Source organism: Heterodontus francisci, chromosome 5 (genome assembly GCF_036365525.1).
Source record: "Heterodontus francisci isolate sHetFra1 chromosome 5, sHetFra1.hap1, whole genome shotgun sequence".
NCBI classification, from domain to species: Eukaryota; Metazoa; Chordata; class Chondrichthyes; order Heterodontiformes; family Heterodontidae; genus Heterodontus; species Heterodontus francisci.
Window position 1 is genome coordinate 114623489 of NC_090375.1, and position 23466 is coordinate 114646954.

At 43.0% G+C, this 23466-nt stretch overlaps 1 protein-coding gene across 6 annotated transcripts in view; it reads right to left on the reverse strand.

The window, feature by feature from the left end:
- Positions 1–23466, reverse strand: part of mybl1 (v-myb avian myeloblastosis viral oncogene homolog-like 1) — a 113369-nt gene that overhangs the window by 15741 nt on the left and 74162 nt on the right. For 5 of the 6 annotated variants that reach the window (XM_068031930.1, XM_068031933.1, XM_068031934.1 and 2 more), the window contains 3 exons: positions 7754–7868; positions 5154–5270; positions 4093–4200 (listed from right to left, as the gene is read on the reverse strand). In XM_068031930.1, the coding sequence (XP_067888031.1) occupies positions 4093–4200; positions 5154–5270; positions 7754–7868 (340 nt within the window). The remainder of the gene's footprint in view (positions 1–4092; positions 4201–5153; positions 5271–7753; positions 7869–23466) is intronic. The other variant, XM_068031929.1, reaches the window with a different exon arrangement.

Consider the following 23466-nt stretch of genomic DNA (forward strand, 5'->3'; position numbering starts at 1 on the left):
CAAATCCATCTTTCCTGTAATTCCATGTTTGAATTTCTCCAATCAGGTTTTCACTCTTGCCACAGAACTGAAACTGCCCTACTCAAAGTCACATCCTCTTCATCCTCATCATCTTCTCTCGGTCTTCAAAATGATCAAACACACCATCCTCTTCCAATGCCTCCTCTCTCATCCCGCTCAGTGGAACTGCCCTCACAGGTCAATTCTTATCTATTTGATTGGACCTAGAACATCTACAGCACCTCCCAGAACACGCAGTATTACTTCTCGAGTTCCCCAGGATCTATCCTTGGCCCCCTCCTACCACACACACATGGATCATACTCAGCGCTACATCTCCACCATCTTTCATGGCCCTTCCACTGCCTCTGTGTTGTCAGACTGCTCATTTGACATCCACACTTGGATGAGCTGCAATTTCATCCAGTAAAGACCCCCCACTTAAACCTCAATTCTTTGGCCAAGCATTTGGTCACCTCTTCCTAACATCTCCTTTTAATTGCTGTCCATTTTTGCTTGAGAAATCTTCTATAACAATGGGATTTTTTTCCTATGTTAAAGACACCAAATCAATGCAAGTTATTGTTTTTGTTGTAGCTTGAATGATTTATTCCAATAGGTTTCTTTGCCTTTCGTGAAGAAAGGAAATGAACGACAGAACATTTGTGCAACCTCCAATGCAACATAACTCGGTGAAGAAGAGTCACTGTAATCGTGTTGCATACTACTTCCGTTCTTCTTCTTCTTCTTTGGCATCCTTATCTCGAGAGACAATGGATAAGCGCCTGGAGGTGGTCTGTGGTTTGTGAAGCAGCGCCTGGAGTGGCTATAAAGGCCAATTCTAGAGTGACAGGCTCTTCCACAGGTGCTGCAGAGAAATTTGTTTGTCGGGGCTGTTACACAGTTGGCTCTCCCCTTGCGCCTCTGTCTTTTTTCCTGCCAACTACTAAGTCTCTTCGACTCGCCCCGACATATTGGACTACTTCCGTTCACAGCACACATTAGGGTGTAAATTTCATCAGTTTTCCTAAAGAAACTGCATTTTCTGCAACCTAACACACATTGTAAGCAGGAGTATACCAAAGCACATCTTTTCAAAGAATGAAAATCATAACTATGGTGGACAATCTGCCTTTCTTCATTCATTCAACTGCCACAAATGGAAGTATGCCCCAGTAGTGTATAAACTGTAGGCAAGAAGCATGCCAAAAGACTTATCCTGAGCTGACACATTAAGAAAATAATTCTCTAAGAAAGCTTATAAACTGTTTCAGAGAGCTTTGAAATGAACTGTTCACATATTGGGCCACGAGCAGTAGAATGATCTCTGACCTTTCTTGATGAGTCCTATCTGGCAAGAGAACAGCCATCCAACTCATTGAACTTCAATAAGGATACGGTAAGTCCATCATTATACAAAAATTAAAGATTCATGTGCAATCATGTGATGATTCCTCTTAGTGGAAGAAACTGGAAGTGGCTAATAAAACTGAAGCACCGCAAATGTCTTTAAAAAATGAAACCCATGTTAGATTTTTGGCAAAAATCAATGGGTGACGCTCAAGGAATGCCCTGTAGAGCTGGCAAACAGGTAAGAAATGCACCAATCATCTCAATTATCCTTGTTACCAAGATGTTTACCTCTCAGTTACCAAGAAGCAACTTGGAATCTTCCCACCTCATCCCACATGGACAAGCAATTCCATATCTCCATCCCTGCCCAATAACCCCACCCCACCATCCTAGAGAAGTTTAAGACTTTTCACTCCAATATTAAGTAATTCCAACCCTCAAACTGAGAAGCAATTCAGAACTCCTCCATTGTGTCCCACCAACCGCCCAACTCCAAAAGAAACAATTGAGTACCCTCCAAACTGGCAAGCAACTTTACCTTCTCCTTGAGAACCTAATTTGTTATCCCACAACGCTGAGAACCAATTCAGGTTCCCTCCGCCCCCTTCTTCTCTTGCCTTCCCTTACAGCCGAAGACCTTCCTTTCACTGATAAACCAGTTTAATACATTTTTGAAAAATGAGCTAGATAATTACTTCTATATTGTAGACTTAACCAATTGTTCGGTGCCCTGTAACTATGAAGATAAAACTTGCTGGTATTAATTAAAAAAAGCCAATTCTTCTTGTTTTGTACCGTCAGTTCCAAGGCATAGTTCAGAACAGAAAGCAGAGTTATTGAAAATTCCGTTTTTATGTGGGCGGGGGTTGAATGAACAATGGACCTCTAAATAAAAAAAAAACAATCTACTATTGGAATTGAGTTAAATGTTACAACAATACTCGAATGAAATAAATGGCCCCAAAAAGAATATTACAGCTTATTTTAAAAGGACAGCTCCAAGTTTTAAAAAAATGTTATAGTGTCATCAATTCTTTCAACAGATAGTTAGAGTTTTTCCCATAATCCTCCATAGGCTGAGACCTTGATCACAAATATTTCATTCAGATAACTCGGTTAACTCAAACATATACTGAAATCGATGCTAATACAAACTACAAGTCAGGTGCAAAAGGAAAAACTGCTAAAAAATTGTTTTTTCAATTCCATGGAGAACACCTTCAAATTTTCTTAAAATGTAAATACAAAACCTCAGCTGACTTTTCTGCACTACATCCAACACCCTCATCCATTTTTTCCACACAGCAAGGTCCCACAACGATAAGACAAATGACAAGCTAATCTATTTTTGATGGCATTAGTTAAAGAAGAAATATTAGCCAAGGCACTGGGAGAACTCACTGCTTTTTTCAAATAATGTGATAGAGCCTTTTATGTCTACAGAGCAGGCAGAAGGATCTTCCGTTTAACATCTAATTTGAACCACAGCACCAGAGACCCAGGCTACATGAGTTCAAATCCCACCATGGCAGCTGCAGGAATTTAAAATTCAATGAATTATTAAATCAGGAATAAAATGCTGGTCTCTTTACTATGAATCTGAAACGACAAGATTGTTGTAAAAACCCATCCTTCACCAATATCATTCAGGGGAGGAAATCTGCCTTCCTTACTCAGTCTGGCCTACAAGTGACTCCAGACTCAACATAACTCTTAACTGCCCTCTGAAATAGCCTAATAAGCTGCTCAGGATAGATGGCTCACCACCTCCTGCTAAAGGGCAATTAGGGACGGGCAATAAATCCTGGCCTTGCCAGCGATGTGAATAAAAAAAAACTCCATTGCAGCGTCAGCTTTGTTCATGGAGTGGGACTTGAATCCACAACTTTCTGACTGGTGAAAGATGATATTATCAAGCCAAGTTGACACTATAAATGAGGCAACATGTCCATTTTCAGTATCTGCTATACGGCACTGCCGAGGTTTAAAACTCAACTCGTGGGGTTACTAACACGAACACACAATTAATGGTGCAGTCTGTTAGTGAAGCATGCATTTTCATTGTATAAGGTGTAGCGGTTACATGGACAGTTTGTTTTTGGCATTTAGATTTTTTTTGCTTTTCAGACTACACTGGTAGCACAGTCTGCAGAGTGAAGAGTGGTTGGTTCCTACACGAAGATTTGGAGGGATGGAGAAGTAAGGGATATAATAGTGAATGGACAAGTTGCCTTAATCCTGTTTTGTTTACCATTTAGAAGCTCAGATCAAGAATAAAAATAGCAAGTATCCAAGATCAAATTGTCTACTTAATCAAAGAAGAAGAAATTATGGGGAAAACTTAATAGAACCCGGAAAGGGGTGATAAGAAAGAGGAAATTTTAAAAGATTACATTTTCCAGTGATGGAAAGAATCTCAGGAAAATTGTAGATATACAATTCTATTAGGTCACAGATCTTCCCTGCGATAATGCATAATATGAACGGTGGATGTAAATAACATTATTTATACATTTAGGGAAGGAGTGCACATAGTTGCTAAAATGGTTCCTTTAAGATCTAAGTACATGGATACACAGAGCCTTAACATGTGAAGCAATGGCAATGAATAAAAAATTAAACTTTGTAGCGAATTGTAACTAGTTTTCATACCAATTCTCAAGACACTCAGATGCATAATTAATTTGCTTCTAAAAATTTCTACATTGCAAAGTTTCCAATAAGCATTAGCGAACTCACCTGTACATCTGAAACAGAAGTCTGTGTGAATTTTTGAGTACCAAGGTCATCCTTGATCCATGTGTCTAAAACAAGAGATTTTCGTACTTTCTTGAAAGGAGCAGTCTGCTGTGATTTGTTAGCGGTGGGGAGAAGAACAGGAGTAAAGATGAATGCCAGGAAATTACAAGTCAGTCAGAATACCCTAGATTACAAACTATTCATTTGTGCAGAAAACTCCTTTGACCACAAGTCCATCAGGCAGTGGTCCAAACATAATATCCTTGAGGCCCTGCGGGAAAAGGAGATGGTGAACCTTGTCAGATGGTACCATGAGCAGACCGTCATCGCCAGAACTTTCAAACAAGCTCCAAGTAGCTTGGCTGATGGCGAGAAAGGTCCTCACCGTCTCAGCGCCACCGCAAACTGCCCTCGAGGCGACTGTGGTGTGGAAGAGACCGTCACCCACCTTCTGATGGAATGTGCTTTTGCAAAGCAAGTCTGGAAAGAGATGCAGTGGTTTTTGTCGAGGTTCATCCTGAGCAGCTCTGTACCACATCACTCAGTGCTCCATGGGCTGTTCCCAGGGACGCACACAGAGATAAACATCAACTGCTGCTGGAGGGCCATCAACTCAGTGAAAAATGTTCTTTGATCTGCCTGAAACTTGCTAGTCTTCCAGTGCGAAGAGCTGTCGACAACAGAGTGTTGCAGACTAGCACATTCCAAGGTCCAAGACTACGTGCTGAGGGATGCACTAAAGCTTGGGGCAGCCACCACAAAAGCTCAATGGGGAAAGGCCACTGTCCAAGGTCCTCCCCCCATAGTATACCAAGGGGATAGAAACCGTGTAAAACCCCTACGGATATATGGATCAGAGAATGTTTGACACGAAATGGAAATGTTCATTGTAAATCTAACCTGTATGACAAGTAGTGAGGTACCTCATGTACTGATCTGTATTTGCAATTTATGCTAGTCAAATTTGTAAAAGTACATTACATAACATTTCAAATGTTAATAAGGAATATTTTGGAAAAACTAATTCAGGCTACAAGAAAAAAGCCAAACTATATTCGCACCTCTTGCTCACAGATTTTGAAGATGGGGTCCATTCCTTCTCCAAGTAATATGTCGGTACCAGTTTCCTTCTTCAAGACCTCTCGAATATCCTCTTCTAAGTGTGCAAGTGACTGAGGCTGGGTAGACAAAGGAGTAATTACATTTTCTTCATTTAAAAGATGGCGAATGTTTAAACTGTTTTCACGCTCAATTATAAACTATAAAAAAAATGAATTGGTGAATTAACCTTCCAAAAAAATGGACACATTTTTGCTACCAGACAAAATGCAGTAAGAGGTCAGGTGGCCTCTCCTGTACTGCAAATATACATAGTGACTGCTGGAGACTGAAACCATCATGATGTCTGGACCAGCCTTGAAGAAAGCATTAGAAATGCTAATGACCCCATTCCATGTTAATGACTACCTTTTCAACCAGTTCCACTAACAATGACCTTTGCAAACATAGCGTCTCCAGGCCCAAACTCTGGATAATAGATGACACCAAATCGGGAGAGCAACTTGGGTCACCTGACAGGAATCAAGCCTGATAAGGTGGTTTTTAAAAAAAAAAGATACTTTCTGAGCAGAGCAGAGACAGGAAAAACAGCAGCCAGGAGGTTGAGAAAGATCTATTCCAGCCAAGAAGCAGTAGCTGCTGAATACCATCTTTAAAAAAATTAACTTGATGTAGAGATGAAAAGGTGACTGTTGAAAACACCCCATCTGAGAGACTGAAACAGGATCTTAGTCAACGGACTGTGACTGAGATTTAACCAAAGAATTCTGCAACAAGCATCCATCAAACTAAAACGCTCCAAAGCTTTACTTTAGTAAACCAGGAGAAAAGGAAGAACAGGCCTGCATCATTTAAATTTTCCTCCTGGGAAAATGAACAAGGTTTCATAACAAACTCTTAAAAAAAACACCAGACCTTAAACGCATGCTATCTTTTAATGTCTTTTTTGTATGTATGTGTTTGCGTGGCATGTGTAGGCGAAGTTGTGAATTTTTGCTTTTTTTTGTTTAATAAACATCTTCCTTCAAACCTATGAAAAACCTGTCATTTGTGTTTATTGACCGTTAAAATGCTCAAGGGGTTAAAACATGATTCTAATAAAAAACAGTCTGTGGTAAGTTGAGAGGTGAAAAGGGAAACCACCCCCATCATTTCCTACCTTTGCAAATTCCTCAATGGCCTTGCCACTCCCTAATCTCCTCCAGTCCCACAACCCTCCAAGATATCCATGTTCATCTAGTCTTGACCTCTTCAAAATCCTCGATTTTCATTGCTCCACCAGTGATGGCTGTGCCTTCAGCTGCCTAGGACTTAAGCTCTGGAATTCCCTCCCTAAACTTCTCTGCCTCTCAACATCTCTTTTCTCCTTTGACACTCCTTAAAACCTACCTCTTTGACTAAGCTTTTAGCCATCTACCTGAATATTGCCCCTTATGTAGACTGGTGACTAATTTGGCTTTAAATGCTCCTGTGAAGCACCTTGGGATGTTTTATTACATTAAAAGCACTATATAAATAGTTGTTGTTGTTGTAGATAATGTATGCAAAAGCATTTAAGAGAATCAAAAGTACCAATAAACAGATGAAAAAAAAATTATACTGACCAATTCATGAAATGGCTATTTTCTGCGAACCACCTTTTCATATATTAATTTATACTATACAATATGTCATTCTTCTTTAAAAAATAAATTCAGAAATTTTGGCCAGAATTTTACAGCCCACAAACGAGCGGGCTGGTGGCCACGGGGGGCGCAATATTGGGTGGGAGGCTGGGGGTGGGGGCATTTCAGACTCCCTCCCGCCCCCACTGCAATTTTAGGGACAGCAGCAGCCAGAAATGGCCCACCCACCCCAGGCCAATCAATTTCTGCTGCCACAGGAATTTTACCCTCGGCGGTGGGACAGCAAATGCCTGAAGAACCCCACCTGGTAAAACCAGGCAGCCTTCTTGCGGGCTGGGTGGAGCCTTCCTGATCAGACACCCGCGAAGCCCCAACCCCCTTACCTCGATGGGGCCCGGCCGATTGTCCCCAGCGAGGCTCCAAAAATTTACTTAATTCCGGGGCCATCCTTCCTCTTGCTGTGGTGGCTGGGTGGTGGGTGTTTGATCAGGAAGGCCCCACCCAGCCTGCAAGAAGGCCGCCTGGTTTTACCCGCGGATTGGCTGGCAGCTCCATTAGGCAGGACATCCTGCCTCAAGGAGGTGAAAGCCCTGCCCGAGACCAATTAAGGCTATGGAGAGTGAAAAATCCCGGCCTGGCTCCCCAAGACCGACACACACAGGCTTGCCACTGACTTTTGAGATGGTGGGCGGGGCCACCGCCCAATGTAACATTCTGGCCTTTAAGTATTTTAACACTACTATATCTTGACATGGGTGCTGGTTGATAGGGTTTGTGCTGTCTTCCATTGGAGGATAGTATCATTGGACAGTCCGATGGATATTAATACCCAGCTGTTTACATAAGGATGCTTCATAAAGTGAGATAACAATTGATAGCAGGATAGAACAACAAAAGAAGTGAATGACCTCAAGACAGGCAGAAATACGCTGAACAAAACCAAACTAACAAGTGTTGATCTACAATACTGCACTTACCACCATTCTAAGTGGCCCATATTTCTTTTCTTGGGCAGCAAGTGCATTCTTGAAAGGGGTAGGTGTCCTTGGTGTACTATCTAAAACCGTTCGTCTTATTGTGGGAGTCCTGAAACTATAAGAGACAGATTCCAGTATTAAGTATGAATATTTGAAAAGCCAAAATATGAATGTAAAGAACTTTTTAATTAGTTTAATTGTAATACACGAGACCAAGTTAAATAAAACTGTAAAACAAATTTGCTTTTTAACTGAAAGAATGGTGAAAACAAATTATGTACTTAAGTGTATTTCCATGTAACCACTCAAGAGTAAAGAAAATTCAGCTTGGCCGATTAGGTTTATACATCACTTTTTCTGAAATAGCTGAGTGTAATCCCTGTGAATCTCCTGATACCAAGCTAATAAACTCACGTTGACAAATGTAAGAGCTGCATAGACATGAACGTGTTTTCTATGCATAATAAATGATTGTTAATTCAGTCAAGATCAAGAATGCCATAAATATATTTATTCAGATACTAGCTGATCTCCAAGGAGTTGCTCATGAACAGCTTTTTCAAAAATAAAATAGCTACTAGATTCTATTTACTATCCATGCATTGTTCTATATATTTGTACTATTGCATTGATCACCACGTGTTAAATAGTTTCATTATTTTATAATCAATAAATATATTGGAAGGAGTTATTGAACCTATCCTCACAATTTATATTCTATTTATGGCCAAGGTAGCACAGTTTTGAAGAGATTTTTGCAGCCCAAGAAAAATCAATTAAAACTGCTCAGTGTTGTAACAATAACTTGTATTTATGTTATCCCTTTAAAATAGAAAAATGCTCCAAGGCACTTCAGAGGCATAACCAGACAAAAATGGACACAGACAAGGAAATAATTGCACAGAAGAAATAACAACGTAAGCATTAATAGAGCAAAATCAGACGACAACTTCTGGTGTCCACACATGTGCAGTTAAATGCGGAAATCAGGAAGCTGCGGTTCGAGTTGCTCTTCTCCTGCAGAAGCTTTGCTACATCGGTATCTTGCCCAGAGAGATGGCACTGAAACTCATGGAACAGCATGAAGTTGCAGCACTAACATGATAGATAACCACAAAGCATGCCAGAAAAACTTAGGACTTGTTTCATTCCAGTATAAGTAATTTGTTAATGGCATGATAACTCTTAATTACTGCCAGACAATCCCTCTGGCACTGAATTAATTTTTACAAGTATGAAAGCAATTTTAATTATTGTTGAAATTTAAAAAATATTTTAAAAACATTTTCTGCCACTTATCTCTCTTACTCCCATCTTTCTTTTCCTTTCTCTATTTGGCTTTCTGTACATGATTTGGTATTGAATAAACTACTCTAATTTATACTTTGCGGTTCAGACGCTGCATGCCTAATTAAGAATTCTTCAATATGATTGGTTAAGGAGATACACAATTGCTTGCCCTTTTCACATAGTTCCACTGTAGAGTTCTGTGCTGAATGGACTTCTAATCACTGTAAATTTCAGTGCAAAAGCCAAAGAAAAAGTCTGAGAGAGCTAGTGTAAGTGCAATGAATGGCTGCTGCCAAGAGCTTGGTCAAAGGGTTTTAAGGAGAGTTTTAAAGGAGAGGTAGAGCGTTTAGAGAGGGAATTCCAAAGAGTAGGGTCTAGATGGCTGATGAGACCGTCACCAGTGGTGATGCAAAGCGACAGAAGTGCACAAAAGGCCAAAGTCAGAGGAATGGAGTATTCAGAGGGGAAGCAGTGGGAAAAGAGAGGGTGTCGTAGGGATGGAGTTGGTTACAGAGATAGGGAGGAGCAAGGCCATGAGATTTAAAACAAGAGGATTAGAATTTTTAATTTGAGGCACCGGGGGCAACTGGAAGCCAATGTAGCTCAGCAAGGACAAGAGTAATGATGTGAAGAGCCTTGGGAGGTTTACTATGCTAAATAAATGCAAGTGGCTGTTGTCGAGTGGGAAATGATTCAGGAAACAGAATTTTCGATGAGCTGATGAGGGTGAGTAATGGGAAGTTGGACAGGGGAGCATTAGAATGTCGAGTCTGGAGGTGACAGAGGTGTGGGTGTTTTGAGGCATTGGTGGAGGAAGATGAATGTTATGGTGGTGGAAATAGGTATCTTTACGATGAAGAGTACTTGAGGTCAGAAGATCAGCTTGAGGTCGAGACCAAAAAGGATGTCAAGACTGCAAACAGCCTGGCTCAGCTTGAAACAATGGCCAGGGAGGAAGCCGGAATCAGTGGCAAGGGTACAGAATTCATGCTGGGGGCCAAAGACGATGGCCTTCCTAATGTTTAACAACGAAATTGCAGCTCATCCAAAACTAATATTGGACAAACAGTCTGAAAACATAGAGGAGGTTCAAGTGGTGGAGAGGTAGAGCTGGGTGTCATTAGAATACATGTTGAAGTTGACCCCATGTTTGCAAATGATGATGTCAAGGGGTAGAATTTGGATCAGGAAGAGGAACGAAGACAAGGACAAATCCATGGGGAGACTCCAGAGGTAAAAGTATGGGGTGGAAAGAGAAGTCATTACTGAAGTTTCTCTGGCTTTCAGATATGCAAAGGTGGAACCAAGCAAGGACAATTCTAAGACTTGGACAACAGAAGAAAGGCATTACAGGACATTATGTGTCAGCTGTGCTCAGATGGGAGCACTCTCATGTCTGAATAAGAAGTTGTGGGTTCAAGTCCCACTACAGAACTTCAGCACAAAAAATCAAGGCTTACACTCCAGTGCAGGACTGAGAGTGTGCTGCACTGTCAGAGGTGCCGTCTTTTGGATGATACATTAAACCAAAGTCCTGTCTGCCCTCTCAGGTGGATGTAAAAGATCCCACTATTTTGAAGAGGTACAACGGAGTTAACCCAGGTGTCCTGGCCAATATTCATCCCTCAATCAACATCACAAAAACAGATTATCTGGTCATCATCACACTTGTTTTAGTGGGAACTTGCGCCACACAAATTGGCTGGCACATTTCCCACATTACAACAGTGACTACTCATTAAAAATAGTTTATTGCTTGTAAAGGGCTTTGGGACATCCTGTGGTCATGAAAGGCACGATATAAATGCAAGTCTTTCTTTTTCTTTTTGAGATGTCAACAGTTAATGATAGGATTGGATAATGCACAGTCCCAACCACACATACGTGGCTGAACTTTACTGGCCCCTCGACGCCGTGGGTCGTGGTGCGGGGGCCGTTAAAATGCTGCGGGGAGAGGCCCGCCTCGACCTGCGACGTCAAGAAGGGCCCGCTGCATATTACCAGTGGCAGGGGGACCTTGGTGCAGCCCCTCTGCTGCCTAGCGGCAGGCCTTTAAACAAAATATTCAAATGAACCTAAATGACATGCTAATACTTATCTTCAGGCGGCAGACATCTCACGCCGATTTTACCGACTCCAAACGCAGCTTGCGCGCCTTCGGAACTCCCTACTAAGTTCCAAGGCGAGAACCTGGTGGGGGGGAATAAAATTTTCAGGGCGGGAGGGATGGAGGAGCAGGGAAATCAAATATTATTGGTTCTGTGAATGGTGGGAAGGGGCTGAAGGGCAAATGGTTGAGGATTGTGGTGGGGGGAGGTATTTTTTGTCAATGACAGCCAGTTAAATGACCATTGGGGTGGCTGGGCAAGGGCCTCCATAACATAAGCATTTATTTAATAAATATCTGCACTAATGCTCCTTAGCAAAAATTTAAATTTTTGCTAAGGAAGTAAAGCCCTTTAAATATGGCGCCGTGCCTGTGCAATGGCACCGTACACCATTGCCGGGGACATGGCGGCCGCCCCCTCTACGCCATCAGAAGCGGCGGCTGCATCTCCTCTATTTAAATAAGCCCCCTCGCTTAATATCATGGGGGCTCAGGTAAAGGCCTGCTCAGGTCAGGAAAAAAAACCTGACCCAAACCCAACAGAACCACATCGGACCCGAGCCTGACCCGGCCCAAGTCCTTCCATTTTTTCCCATGCCCAACCTGACCTGACCACCAGAATGTTCACTTTACCTACCTTCTAATTCCAAATCCGTTTTTCACTTTGTGCAGATAAGCAATAAAAACTGTAATTGGACTTGAAAGGTTGCTTAAAAAGATGCAGATTGGAGCCATGAAGTCAGTGATTGTTTGGTCACGAGTTAAACAGAAACCTATGGAGTTGTGCCACACTGTACCAGTATCTGTATTGCTTAAAATAAACACAGCAATTGCCCGAAGGCTCAGAAGATATTATACATTACCTAGACTCCTGCTTTACAGGTTGAAATACTTGCTGCAAGTTTATCCAGTGAGCAGCTGAGATGCAGAGACCAGGAAGGTCCTGAGTGATTAAGTATTATAAAATACAGTATTTATATAAAAAATATAAAATGATCACTGTCAGGATTCTAGTCTACACACATACAGTACTGTACGTGTGTAGACTAGAGTCCTGACGGTGATCATTTTATATAAATACTGTATATTTTATAATAATTAATCACTCAGGACCTGCCTGGTCTCTGCATCTCAGCTGCTCACTGGATTTTTTGCAGCAAGTATTTCAATCTGTAAAGCAGGAGTCTAGGTAATGTATAATAATATTTTCTCAGCCTTTGGGCAATTGCTGTGTTTATTTTAAGCAATACAGATACTGGTACAGTGTGGCACAACCTGTCTGGGCACAACTCCATGGGTTTCTGTTTAACATGTGACCAAACAATCACCGACTTCATGGCTCCAATCTTCACATTTTTAAACAACCTTTCAAGTCCAATTAATACGCTGTGTCCGACACCGACCCGAAAGCCGAACCCGGAAGAGCGACCTGACCCAAACCCGACACGTGTTGTCGGGTCCCGTCGGGTAGCAGGCCTTTAGGCTCAGGGACGGCGCATCTGCACGGGATGCGTGCCGTTTTTAAGAGTGCGCTGCCGCAAACTGCGGCGCACTCATAAAATTCAGCCCGTGATGTTGATTCAGGCTGTTTTAGTGCTGTGACATGGAAGGAACTTAACCATCGAGATGCAAATTAACCATTATAAGAAATTACATCACAATGAATAAGTAGTTACGAGGACCAATTACAGGTTAAAGTTTTCAGTCACATTTTCCTCACAGACCTATCACAGCATTCAAAACCAAAGACTTAAGAGTTCCCACAAAAACAAGATGCCACTAATGTATAAAGCTTCCCATTGGTCAGTGGCATACTAGCCTATACTAAGTGCTGTAATGGTGTGATTTATTTTGTCAGGAAACAATGGGAATCCTCTCTATTTCTCCAGCAAGTAATTTACTATTATAAGGATCAATTGTTGGACATGGGCTGCGCTGACTTTGTATGCCAATGAATAAAGATGTAGGTATCAGTTCTTATGAGACTGCCTGCTTATCTAAACTGTCATTAATCCATTTACAGGAGAATAAAAGTATTGAGAAAACACTTGAGAAGTCTCTGGCTTTCAGATATGTAAAAGTGGAACCAAGCAAAGGCAACTGCAAGAGCTGGACAACAGAGCAACTGTGTTACAGAATATTGTGTCAATTGTGGCTCAGTTGATAGCACACTTGCCTGAGTGAGAAGGTTGTGGGGGTTCAAGTCCCACTCCAGGACTTGAGGACAAAAATCTAGGTTGACACTCCAATGCAGTACTGAGCCAATGCCTCCATAATTGCAGATAATGCAAGATTCCACTTTAGTTAATTATTTCCTTTGAAAGCATAATTAAATTTAACGGCCAGCATGGACATAACGGGCTGAATGGCCTCCTTCTGTGCCGTAATTTTTCTATGGTTCTATGACACAAGAAAGCCTTTTATACATTGTTAGCAATTTTTTCCATCTCTGCGGAACATATTACTTTAAATATGGGGGCGGCACAGTGGTTAGCACCGCCACCTCACAGCTCCAGCGATCCGGGTTTGGTTCTGGGTACTGCCTGTGCGGAGTTTGCAAGTTCTCCCTGTGACCGCGTGGGTTTCTGCTGGGTGCTCCGGTTTCTTCCCACAGCCAAAGACTTGCAGGTTGATAGGTAAATTGGCCATTGTAAATTGCCCCTAGTGTAGGTAGGTGGTAGGAGAATTGTGGGGATGTGGTAAGGAATATGGGATTAATGTAGGATTAGTATAAATGGGTGGCTGGTGGTCGGCACAGACTCGGTGGGCCGAAGGCCCTGTTTCAGTGCTGTATCTCTCTATGACTCTACAAATGACCAACTACAAAATAAAAAAACCCTCCACTTTCACTGTACAAGTCCTTGGTTTGGCCCCATCTAGAATACTGCATCCAGTTTTGGTGTCCTTGATTGGTGAATATAGAGGCCCTGGTAAAGGTTCAGAGGAGGGCCACTACATTGATATCTAGTTTAAAAGCCCTTAATGACCATCACAGGCTGAGGCCTAAGTTTTTTACTCTGAAAAAGTGCTGACTTTGAGGAGATTTGATTAAGCTCTTTAAAATAATGAAAGGATTAAATTTGGTTCATGCAGATATGCTACTCGAATTATATAGTTAGGGAGGGACAGGAATCAGGAGTACAAGTTATGCAATCATAGAACAAGGTTAGTTGTCAGCAGCTTTCACTTTTCAGAAAACCATTGGAGTAGAGAAGGTTAAGAGAAGATTTAATAGGTGTTCTAAATCATGAAGGGTTTTTAAATAGATAAAGTACAGAGGAATGGTTTCCAGTAGGTCAGCAACTAGAAGACACAAATTTAAAGGTAATTGACAAAAAGTACCAGAAGTGTGATCAGAATTTCTTTTCAAAAACACAGTGAGTTATGATGATCTGTAACAGTGCCTAAAAGGGTGGTGGGTCGTGGGAGTAGTTTCAATAATAACTTTCAAAAAGGGAATTCAGCAAGTACTTGAAGAAGCAAAGAATTGTAGGGCAATTGGGAAAGAGCAGGGGAGTTGGGTTAACTGGGTAGCTTTTTCAAAGAACCAGCACAGACAGGATGGGCTGAAAGAATGATACAGTACAGAAGAAAGCCTATGATTCTATCCAGGGCCCACACATAATTATGATTCTAATCTATGAATTAGAAAGCTAACAGCACAGAAAGAGGCTGCTTGGCCCATCTTGTCTGTGCCGGCCGAAAAACGAGTCACCCAACTTAATCTCGCTTTCCAGCATTTGGTCTCTAGCCCTGCAGGTTACGACATTTGATGTGCATATCCAGACATCTTTAAAATGAGTGGAGGGTTTCTGCCTCTACTACCCTTTCAGGCAGTGAGTTCCAGACTCCCACCGCCCTCTGGGTGAAAAAACTTTTCCTCATCTCCCCTCTAATCTTTCTACCAATTACTTTAAATCTATGCCCATTTGTCATTGACCTCTCTGCTAAGGTAAATAGACCCTTCACATCCACTCTATCCAGGCCCCTCACAATTTTGTACATCACAATAGAGGCCTGCTCCCCGATCCGAACCAGACGCCATGTGTCGGGTTCGGGTCGGGTCCATCTTCAGGGTACGACATTCGGGCTCAGGTCAGGTCGAGCCGGACACACACGGTAAGTGCTCTGCTGGTAAGTATTGAAATTTAAAAAACAAAAAACTTACCTGAGCTGGGAGTCCGGGACGAAACTGAGTCTGCGCAGTGAGCGAGTGATGTCACGATGATGTTATCGCGCATGCACTGCAGCTTCGTGGAGATTCCGAGTCTGAAGGTGAGTAAACGGATGATCAGGTTGGGCTCGGGTCAGGGCGGGCTCAGGGCAAAATCGGAGGGATTCGGGTCTGCGGTGGTTCGGTCGGGTTCTTTTTTCCCGACCTGAGCAGGCCTCTACATCACAATCAAATCTCCCCTCAGCCTCCTCTGTTCCAATGAGAACAATCTCAGCCTACCCAATCTCCCAATCTTTCCTCATAGCTGCATTTTTCCAGTCTGGCAAAATACTCATAAATCTCCATCTACTCTCTCTAGTGCAATTACACCCTTTCTGTAATGAGGTGACCAGAACTGCACACAGTACTCAAGTTGTGGTTGTGATTTATACAGTTCTAGCATAACCTCCCGGCTCTTATATTTTATACCTCGGCTAATGATGGAAAGGACTCCATATGCCTTCTTAACTATCTTATCAATCTGTCCTCCTACCTTCAGGGATCTGTGGACATTCACTCCAAGGTCCCTCACTTCCTCCACACCTCTCAGTATTCTCCCATTAATTGCATATCCCTTTGCCTTGTTTGACCTCCCCAAATTCATCACCTTATACTTCTCGAAGTTGAATTCCATTTGCCACTTTTCTGCCCACCTGACCAGTCCATTGATATCATCCGGCAGCCTACAGCTATCCACCTCACTATCAACTGCACGGCCAATTTTTGTGTTGTCTGCAAACTTCTTGATATGCCCCCTACATTTACATCCAAATTGTTCCTATATACCACAAAAAGCAGGGGGCAGAGTACTGAGCCATGCAGAACACCACTGGAAACAGCCTGCAAGTCACAAAAACACCAGTCAACAATTACCCTTTGTTTCCTGTCACTGAGCCAATTTTGTATCCAGCTTGCTACATTTCCCTGGATTCAATGGGCTTTTTTTTTTTAAACAACCAGTCTGCCATGTGGGACCTTGTCAACAGCCTTGCTAAAATCCATGTCGACCACATCAACTGCACTTCCCTCATCAACCTCCTTGTTACTTCTTCAAAAAATTCAAATCGAGCTAGTCAGACACGATCTTCCCTTAAATCCATGCTGACTATCCTTAATTAATCTGTGCCCTTCTAAGTGACAGTTTATCCTATCTCTCAGAATGGATTCCAATAATTTGCCCACTACTGAGGTTAGACTGACTGGCCTGTAATTATTCGGTCTATCCCTCGTTCCTTTTTTAAACAAAGGTACAACGTTAGTCGTCCTCCAATCCTCCGGCACCATACCTGTATCCAGTGAAGACTGGAAAATGATGGTCAGAGCATCTGCTATTTCCTCCCTGGTTTCTTTTAACAGCATGGGATACATTTCATCTGGCCCTGATGATTTATGCACTTTCAAGAATGCTAATCCCATTAATATTTCCTTTCTCCTTATGTTTATCACATCCTATACTTCACACTCCTCCTCCTTAATTACAATATCTGCATCGGTCCCCTCTTTTGTGAAGAGGGACGCAAAGTATTCATTAAGAACAATACCAACATCTTACACCCCTACACATAGGTTACCTTTTTGGTCTTTTATGGACCCTACTCTCTCCTTAGTTATCCTCTTACTCCAAATGTATTGACAAAACATCTTTGGGTTCACCTTGATTTTGCTTGCCAATATTCTTTCATGCCCTCTCTTTGCTTTCCTAATTTCCTTTTTGATTTCACCCCTCTACTTTCTATACACCTCTCGGCTTTCAGTATTGTGTTCTCGGTGTCCGACATAAGCTTTCCTTTTCTGCCTTCTCTTACCCTGCAAGCTCCTTGACATCCAGGAGGCTCTAGATTTGGCCATCCCACTCTTTCTCTTTGTGGGAACGTGTTTACTCTGAACACTCTGAATCTCCCCTTTGAATGCCTCCCGTTGCTCTGACACTGATTTACCATCAAGTAGCTGTTTCCAGTCCACTTTTGCTAAATCACTCCTCAGCTTAGTAAAAATTGGCCTTGCCCCAGTTGAGAACTCTAACTCCTGTTCTATGTCTGTCCTTTTCCGTAATTATGTTAAAGCTAACTGAATTATGATCACTACCACCAAAATGCTCTCCCACTGTCACTCCTTCCACCTGCCCAGCTTCATTTCCTAAAACGAAGTCCAAAACAGCGCCCTCTCTTGTTGGACTTGCTACATACTGGGCAAAAAGGTTCTCCTAAATGCACCTCATGAATTCTGCTTCCACAATTCCTTTCACACTAAAACTATCCCAGTTAATATTGGGATAGTTACTATTCCTTACCATTACTGCTCTATTGTTTTTGCACTTCTCAGACATTTGCCTACATATTTGCTTTTCCATCTCCCTCTGACTGTTTGGGAGTCTATAGTACACTCCCAGCAGTGTGATTGCCCCTTTTTTGTTCCTTAGCTCAATCAATATGGCCTCATTTGATGATCCTTCTAACATATCATCCTCCTCACAGCTGCAATTGTTTCTTTGACCAAAATTGCCACCCCTCCTTTTTTTTTTATCCCCTATCGCATCTGAAAACCCTGTAACCAGGAATGTTGAGCTGCCATTCCTGTCCCTCCATAAGCCATGTTTCTGTAACAGCTATGATATCATACTACCGTGTATTTATGTGTGCCCTCAGCTCATCTGTTTTATTTGCTATAGTCCTTGCATTGAAGTAGATACCCTTGAGCACCACCAAACTTTTTTTTTCTTCTGCCTTCCAGACTCAACCACTAGTTTTCTGCCTTCCAGTTTCATTTCTGATTTTGTCCTAACTGAATCTACCCTCAGGTCCCCAACCCCCTGCCAAACTAGTTTAAACCCTCCCGCAAGGAACACAATCCCGGCTCTGTTCAGGTGCAACCCATCCAGCCTGTACCGGTCCCATCTCCTCCAGAGCCGGTCCCAATGTCCCAAGAATCTAAAGCCCTCCCTCCTGCACCAACCTTCCAGCCACACATTCATCTGTCTTATCCTCCTATTCCTGTATTCACTTGCACGTGGCACTGGGAGTAATCTAGAGATTACTACTTTTGAGGTTGCTAATTTTCTACCTTGCTCCATAAATTCTGACTGCAGGACCACATCCCTCTTTCTACCCATGTTGTTGGTTCCGATCTGGACCGCGACTGCTGGCTGTTCACCCCCCGCCTTCAGAATGCTCTGCAGCTACTCAGTGACATCCCTGACCCTGGCACCAGGGAGGCAACACACCATCCTGGAATCACGTTTGCGGCTGCAGAAACACTTATCTGCTCCCCTATCGAGTCACCTATCACTATGGCTCTTCCAGTCTTCCTTGTACTCCACTGTGCAGCTGAGCCACCTGTGGTGCCACGGACTTGGCTCTGGCTGCACTCCCCAGGTGAAGCATCACTTTCGTCAGTATTCAGAACTGAATACCTGTAAGAGAGTGAGATGCACTCAGGGGTCTCCTGCACTACCTGCCTGATTCTATTTGACTGTCTGGTGGTCACCCATTCCCTCTCTCCCTGCATACTCTTAAGCTGCGGGGTGACCACATCTATAGATGTGTTATCCACATAGCTCTCAGCCTCACGGATGCACTGCAGTGACGCCAGCTGCTGCTCAAGTTTTGAAATCCGAAGCTCAAGCTGCTGCAACGGATGACACTGCAGCCTGGAGTTCCCACATAGCACAGGATGTGCACTCCTCTATCGATTAAATTATAAACCCTGCTACTACAAGTAAACCCTGCTACTACAGAATATCATGAGTTGAGAATAAAAGCAAAAAAAATTAAAAAAAACAACCACTTACCTGATTCCCACTGACATCACACTTAATTTTCCTTAGAACGCTGTCAGTCAGCTCAGAACCCAGACCGGTTAGCTCCCTCATAGGCCCACTTTTTATCCTTCTTTATTGTGTTAATTAAATTAATCTCTTAGTTAATTTATAGTTCCCCTCTTCACTAAACACCCTCACTCACCAAACTCCACCTTCACACACTCTGCACTCAAGCAGCACTCCATGCCCTTGGAGCATGCCCAGTACTTCTAGATGGCCTAAGTTCTCCTCCCACTGGTAGGTTTGCAGCAGAGTAGTCCTAATGCCCAATATGAAACAGCTGCTAACCCATCACAATTTCTTTCCAGAATCTTTAATAATAATGCAGGTGGTTCAGTGATCAGTCGACTGGCCTTCATTGGCTTACCACCAGCCTTGAAAAAACTGCAAAGGGCAACATCACTTTTCAGTAAAATGGTACAAGCAGCAGCAACCTCAGATGTCAGCAGCTGGAAGGAGCCCCAGATACTCCAATATTCTGTGCTGGTGTTGTTGGCAGAAGTGAGAGTCCAGGAGGGACCATCTGATGAACGCCTGAGTGCAGGAAGACCCACAAGAGAATGGCATAGACTGGCTAAAGGTGGTCACAAAATCAGCCAGTATAACTTCCACATTATGCAGAGGGGGGCTCTGGTGCCAACACCCTATATTCTGCCATTCAAAGTTTCATTCACCTCTCTACCAATCATACTCTTTCTCTGACTATCCAGCTGTCAGCAAAATTCACTTTTACAAACAGCAACCTCTCCAAAATCTCAAGCATTGTCATTACTCAAAACAAGTCTCTCAACACACTTTGTCCACAAGGATATCTGCAATTTTCTTCAAAAATTTAATATGTCTTCAACTCTCATCATGGCATGTATGACCTGTATGGGAAGTTTCCAAGTCATTCACAGCCTGTAACTTTTTCTTCTCTTCCTCACAGGGCAAAATGCCATACAAAAAATAATGACAGTTGGGGAAGATTCACTATTTAAAAAAAAAAACAAATCCACTAGAGGAAGCACTAGACACAATACGTAGATGTACAAGAGCATCTGTAGAAGAGGGAGAGTATGGAGGCAAGCTGGTAAGAGAATGTTAATAAAGGCTGGGCAGAGTTCATCATGTATAGTTTCAGCTTAATGTGCTTTTGCAAATTATTGCAATGCTCTTACACTGTTCCTTAAAAAAAGTCACCATGTGCATAGCTAAGCAAACTCTTCTATCTTACAAATCATATGGAATGTCTTGGTGGAAGAGGCCAATCACCCCTGACAAACCAGGCACTTTCAGATCCACATCTGTTGCCACATCATCACCAGCTCCGTCTTGGCATTTCAACTACACAATCACCAGGCAGAATCCTAACTGGCAAAAGGGGGCTGGGTTTGGGTGAGGGTGCCAGGTTAAATTCCCCCCAAAATGCCGGCGTGCAGGAAAGCCGACATGTCCTACTCACTTCGGGCTTTTACCGGGAAGCGTTCAAAGACGCACGGCAAACCTCCGTGGAGATAGTGAGTCTCTTTAAAAACGTAAAAAGCTAATTAATTCTGCCTTTAGCCCAGCATTTTGGTTTTACAGTTAGTGCATGGGTTTCTTGAGCTGTGTGAAACATGCCAGAGTCAATCAGGCAAGAGCACAGTGGGGATTGATTGTTCTGTGAAATTGACAGGCTGGAAAGTCTTTATTGAATGAAACTGTATAGCTACTTCCTTTCCCAAGTAGAAGGCTTGTGCTCACAGGACTTGTTCTGATTATGCTTTCAGTGCTTTAAAGGTAATTTCCACCTATCTTGGACTTTGTCTACTTTGATCTGCAACTGCAGCATGGCAGCAGCTTATGCAGCTCTACCTTAGACAGCTGATGAGGAACACGAGGAGCAGTAACATCAACAGCACGAGCAACAGCCTTCTGATCAGCAGCATGCCACTCTAGAGTGTCATGCAGCCCCCCACCTGCCAAGCATGAGGCATATTAATTTCGCCACATGGACATTAAATTTCAAACTGTTGCTGAAGTGAAGAAAGGACTTGCTTTAAAAAAATTGCTAGATCTTGGCTGGAAAGACACTTGCATATTAACAGACTGTGTTTTGAAGGACAAAGCAGCCATTCCCTGACCCATTCAACCCACAATGGACCCTTGGCTGGAAAGACATTTGCACATTAACAGACAGTGCTTGGAAAAGACAAAGCAGTCATTCCCTGACATATTCAACCCACAATGGACTTTTGATCACCAGACGTTGAAGGTCGGGAGCTCGCATTTCAGGCTGATGGCTAAGATGGCCGAATACACAAACAGACATGGTCAAATCAGCTAGTCACACGACTAACCTGCTGGGCAACCTGAGTTTCTTGAATTTCTATAAACAGTTTGGGCAGAAAGCAGAATGCTCCTGGACTGAGAAGATCTCTCCTGGCTGGCTCGTCACAGCCTCTCCTGTCTGCCTGCTCCCATCTCTTTCTCATAAGCCTCTGAATCCACTGAACACACATGAACCCCAAGAGAGAAAAGTCTCCAACAGCGCAAGGTTTAAGAAGAATACTGGACCCCAACGAAAAGCAAAATCTACCTACAATAAAGGACACTGCAGTGAGTTCAAAGAACCGTAACACAAAAAACCTCCTCAGATATTGCCTCAAACTTTTCCATTTTATTTTTTTTGTTTTCTTTCTGTCTCTATCTGCATGCGTGTATCGCGTGTGCATGCTAGCGTGGACACGTCGTGTATCCATAGGCATTAACCAAATTAGAGTTTGTTTAAGTTTAATAAAATTTCACTTTTCTTCTTTAAGCCTCAGAAAACTCGTTGTGCTGGTTTCTTTGCCTTATAATTGGAAAGCGGTGAAAAAGGATTCACCAAGGGGGAGCTGATAACACTGGGTGTTTAAAATTAAACCCTGTTACGGTAGACCAGGACAAGGCTGAGAGGGACCCCTAAATATCTTTCTCACCTGGTCGTAACAACAGGGAAGAGGGGATGGACACAGAGATCCAGCTCAAAGGAGGCAATACCCCCAGCACAGGGTATACAGGCAGAGGATCAGCTTCCTCGACATGACTGAGCAACAGTGCCTCAGGAGACTCAGACTTTCATGGCAGGTTGCCGCTGACCTCTGCAGCCTCCTGGAACAAGACATCCTTCCAAGAGGGCCAGGTGGGCACACATTGCCAGTGGCCCATGAGGTCACCCACTGCAGACCTCAATTTCTTTGCCTCCATCCAGGGATCTGCTGATGACATCTGCAGGATTTCACAATCTGCAGCCCACAAGTGCATCTTCCAGGTTACTGATGCCATGTTTTCCAAGGTCACCACTTGCATCCACTTTGATACTGATGAGGTCAGTCAGATCCCAAAGGCACTCACATTTCCTGCATTGGCTGGATTCCCACAGGTACAGGGAATCGGACTGCACACATGTGGATTTCAAGGCACCTTCACATTATCCAGGAGTATTTGCCAATCAAAAGGGATTCCACTCCATCAATGTTAAGCTCGTTCATTACCACTGGAATGGTTTCATGCATGTCTGTGCAAGATATCCGGAAGCTGCCATGATGCCTTCATTCTGCACCAGTCACATCTCCCACAAATCTTCACACCTCCAAACAGAGTCCTTGGAGACAAGGACAGTTCTCTGAGGACGTGGTTGATGACACCGGTGAGGAACCCTACCACTGATGCAGAGGAAAGGTACAACCAGAGCCACATGAGCACAAAAGCACTCACTGAGCAAGCCACTGGATTGCTGAAGATGTGATTCAGTTACCTGGACAGATCTAGGGGTGCCCTTCAATATGCACCAGCAAGGGTGTCCAGAATGGTAGTGGTCTACTGTGCCTTGGACAACACTGCACTGCAGAAAGGACTGAAACTGCAGGAGGAAGAAGGTGATGACTGCTCTGTCTCCTCAGAGGAGGAGCCTGGTATGACTAAGGTGCCTGCAGCCACTCCCTTTGCTGACAGAGAAGCCTACAGTGGATTCATACATGCAAGTTTCAAATAACCTAAGTAGTGAAACTATATGGCACTCCAATGCTGAATGCACCTCTGCATTCCCCCAACAGAAATCATTCCCACAGTCAAAAATCCCTCCAGTTCATTCACACCCTTTGTTCGACTTCCATTCTGGTCATACCATTCTCCTGAATAGCTAATATCCATTTGGAATGCAGTAAGCAACAATGGAGATGGCCAAACAATGGAGACTTCAAATAAATTGATTCATTGAAAATGTCATATACAAGACTGACATTGCTACAAACATCCAAGTGAATCCCCTTGTGTAGCTAAGA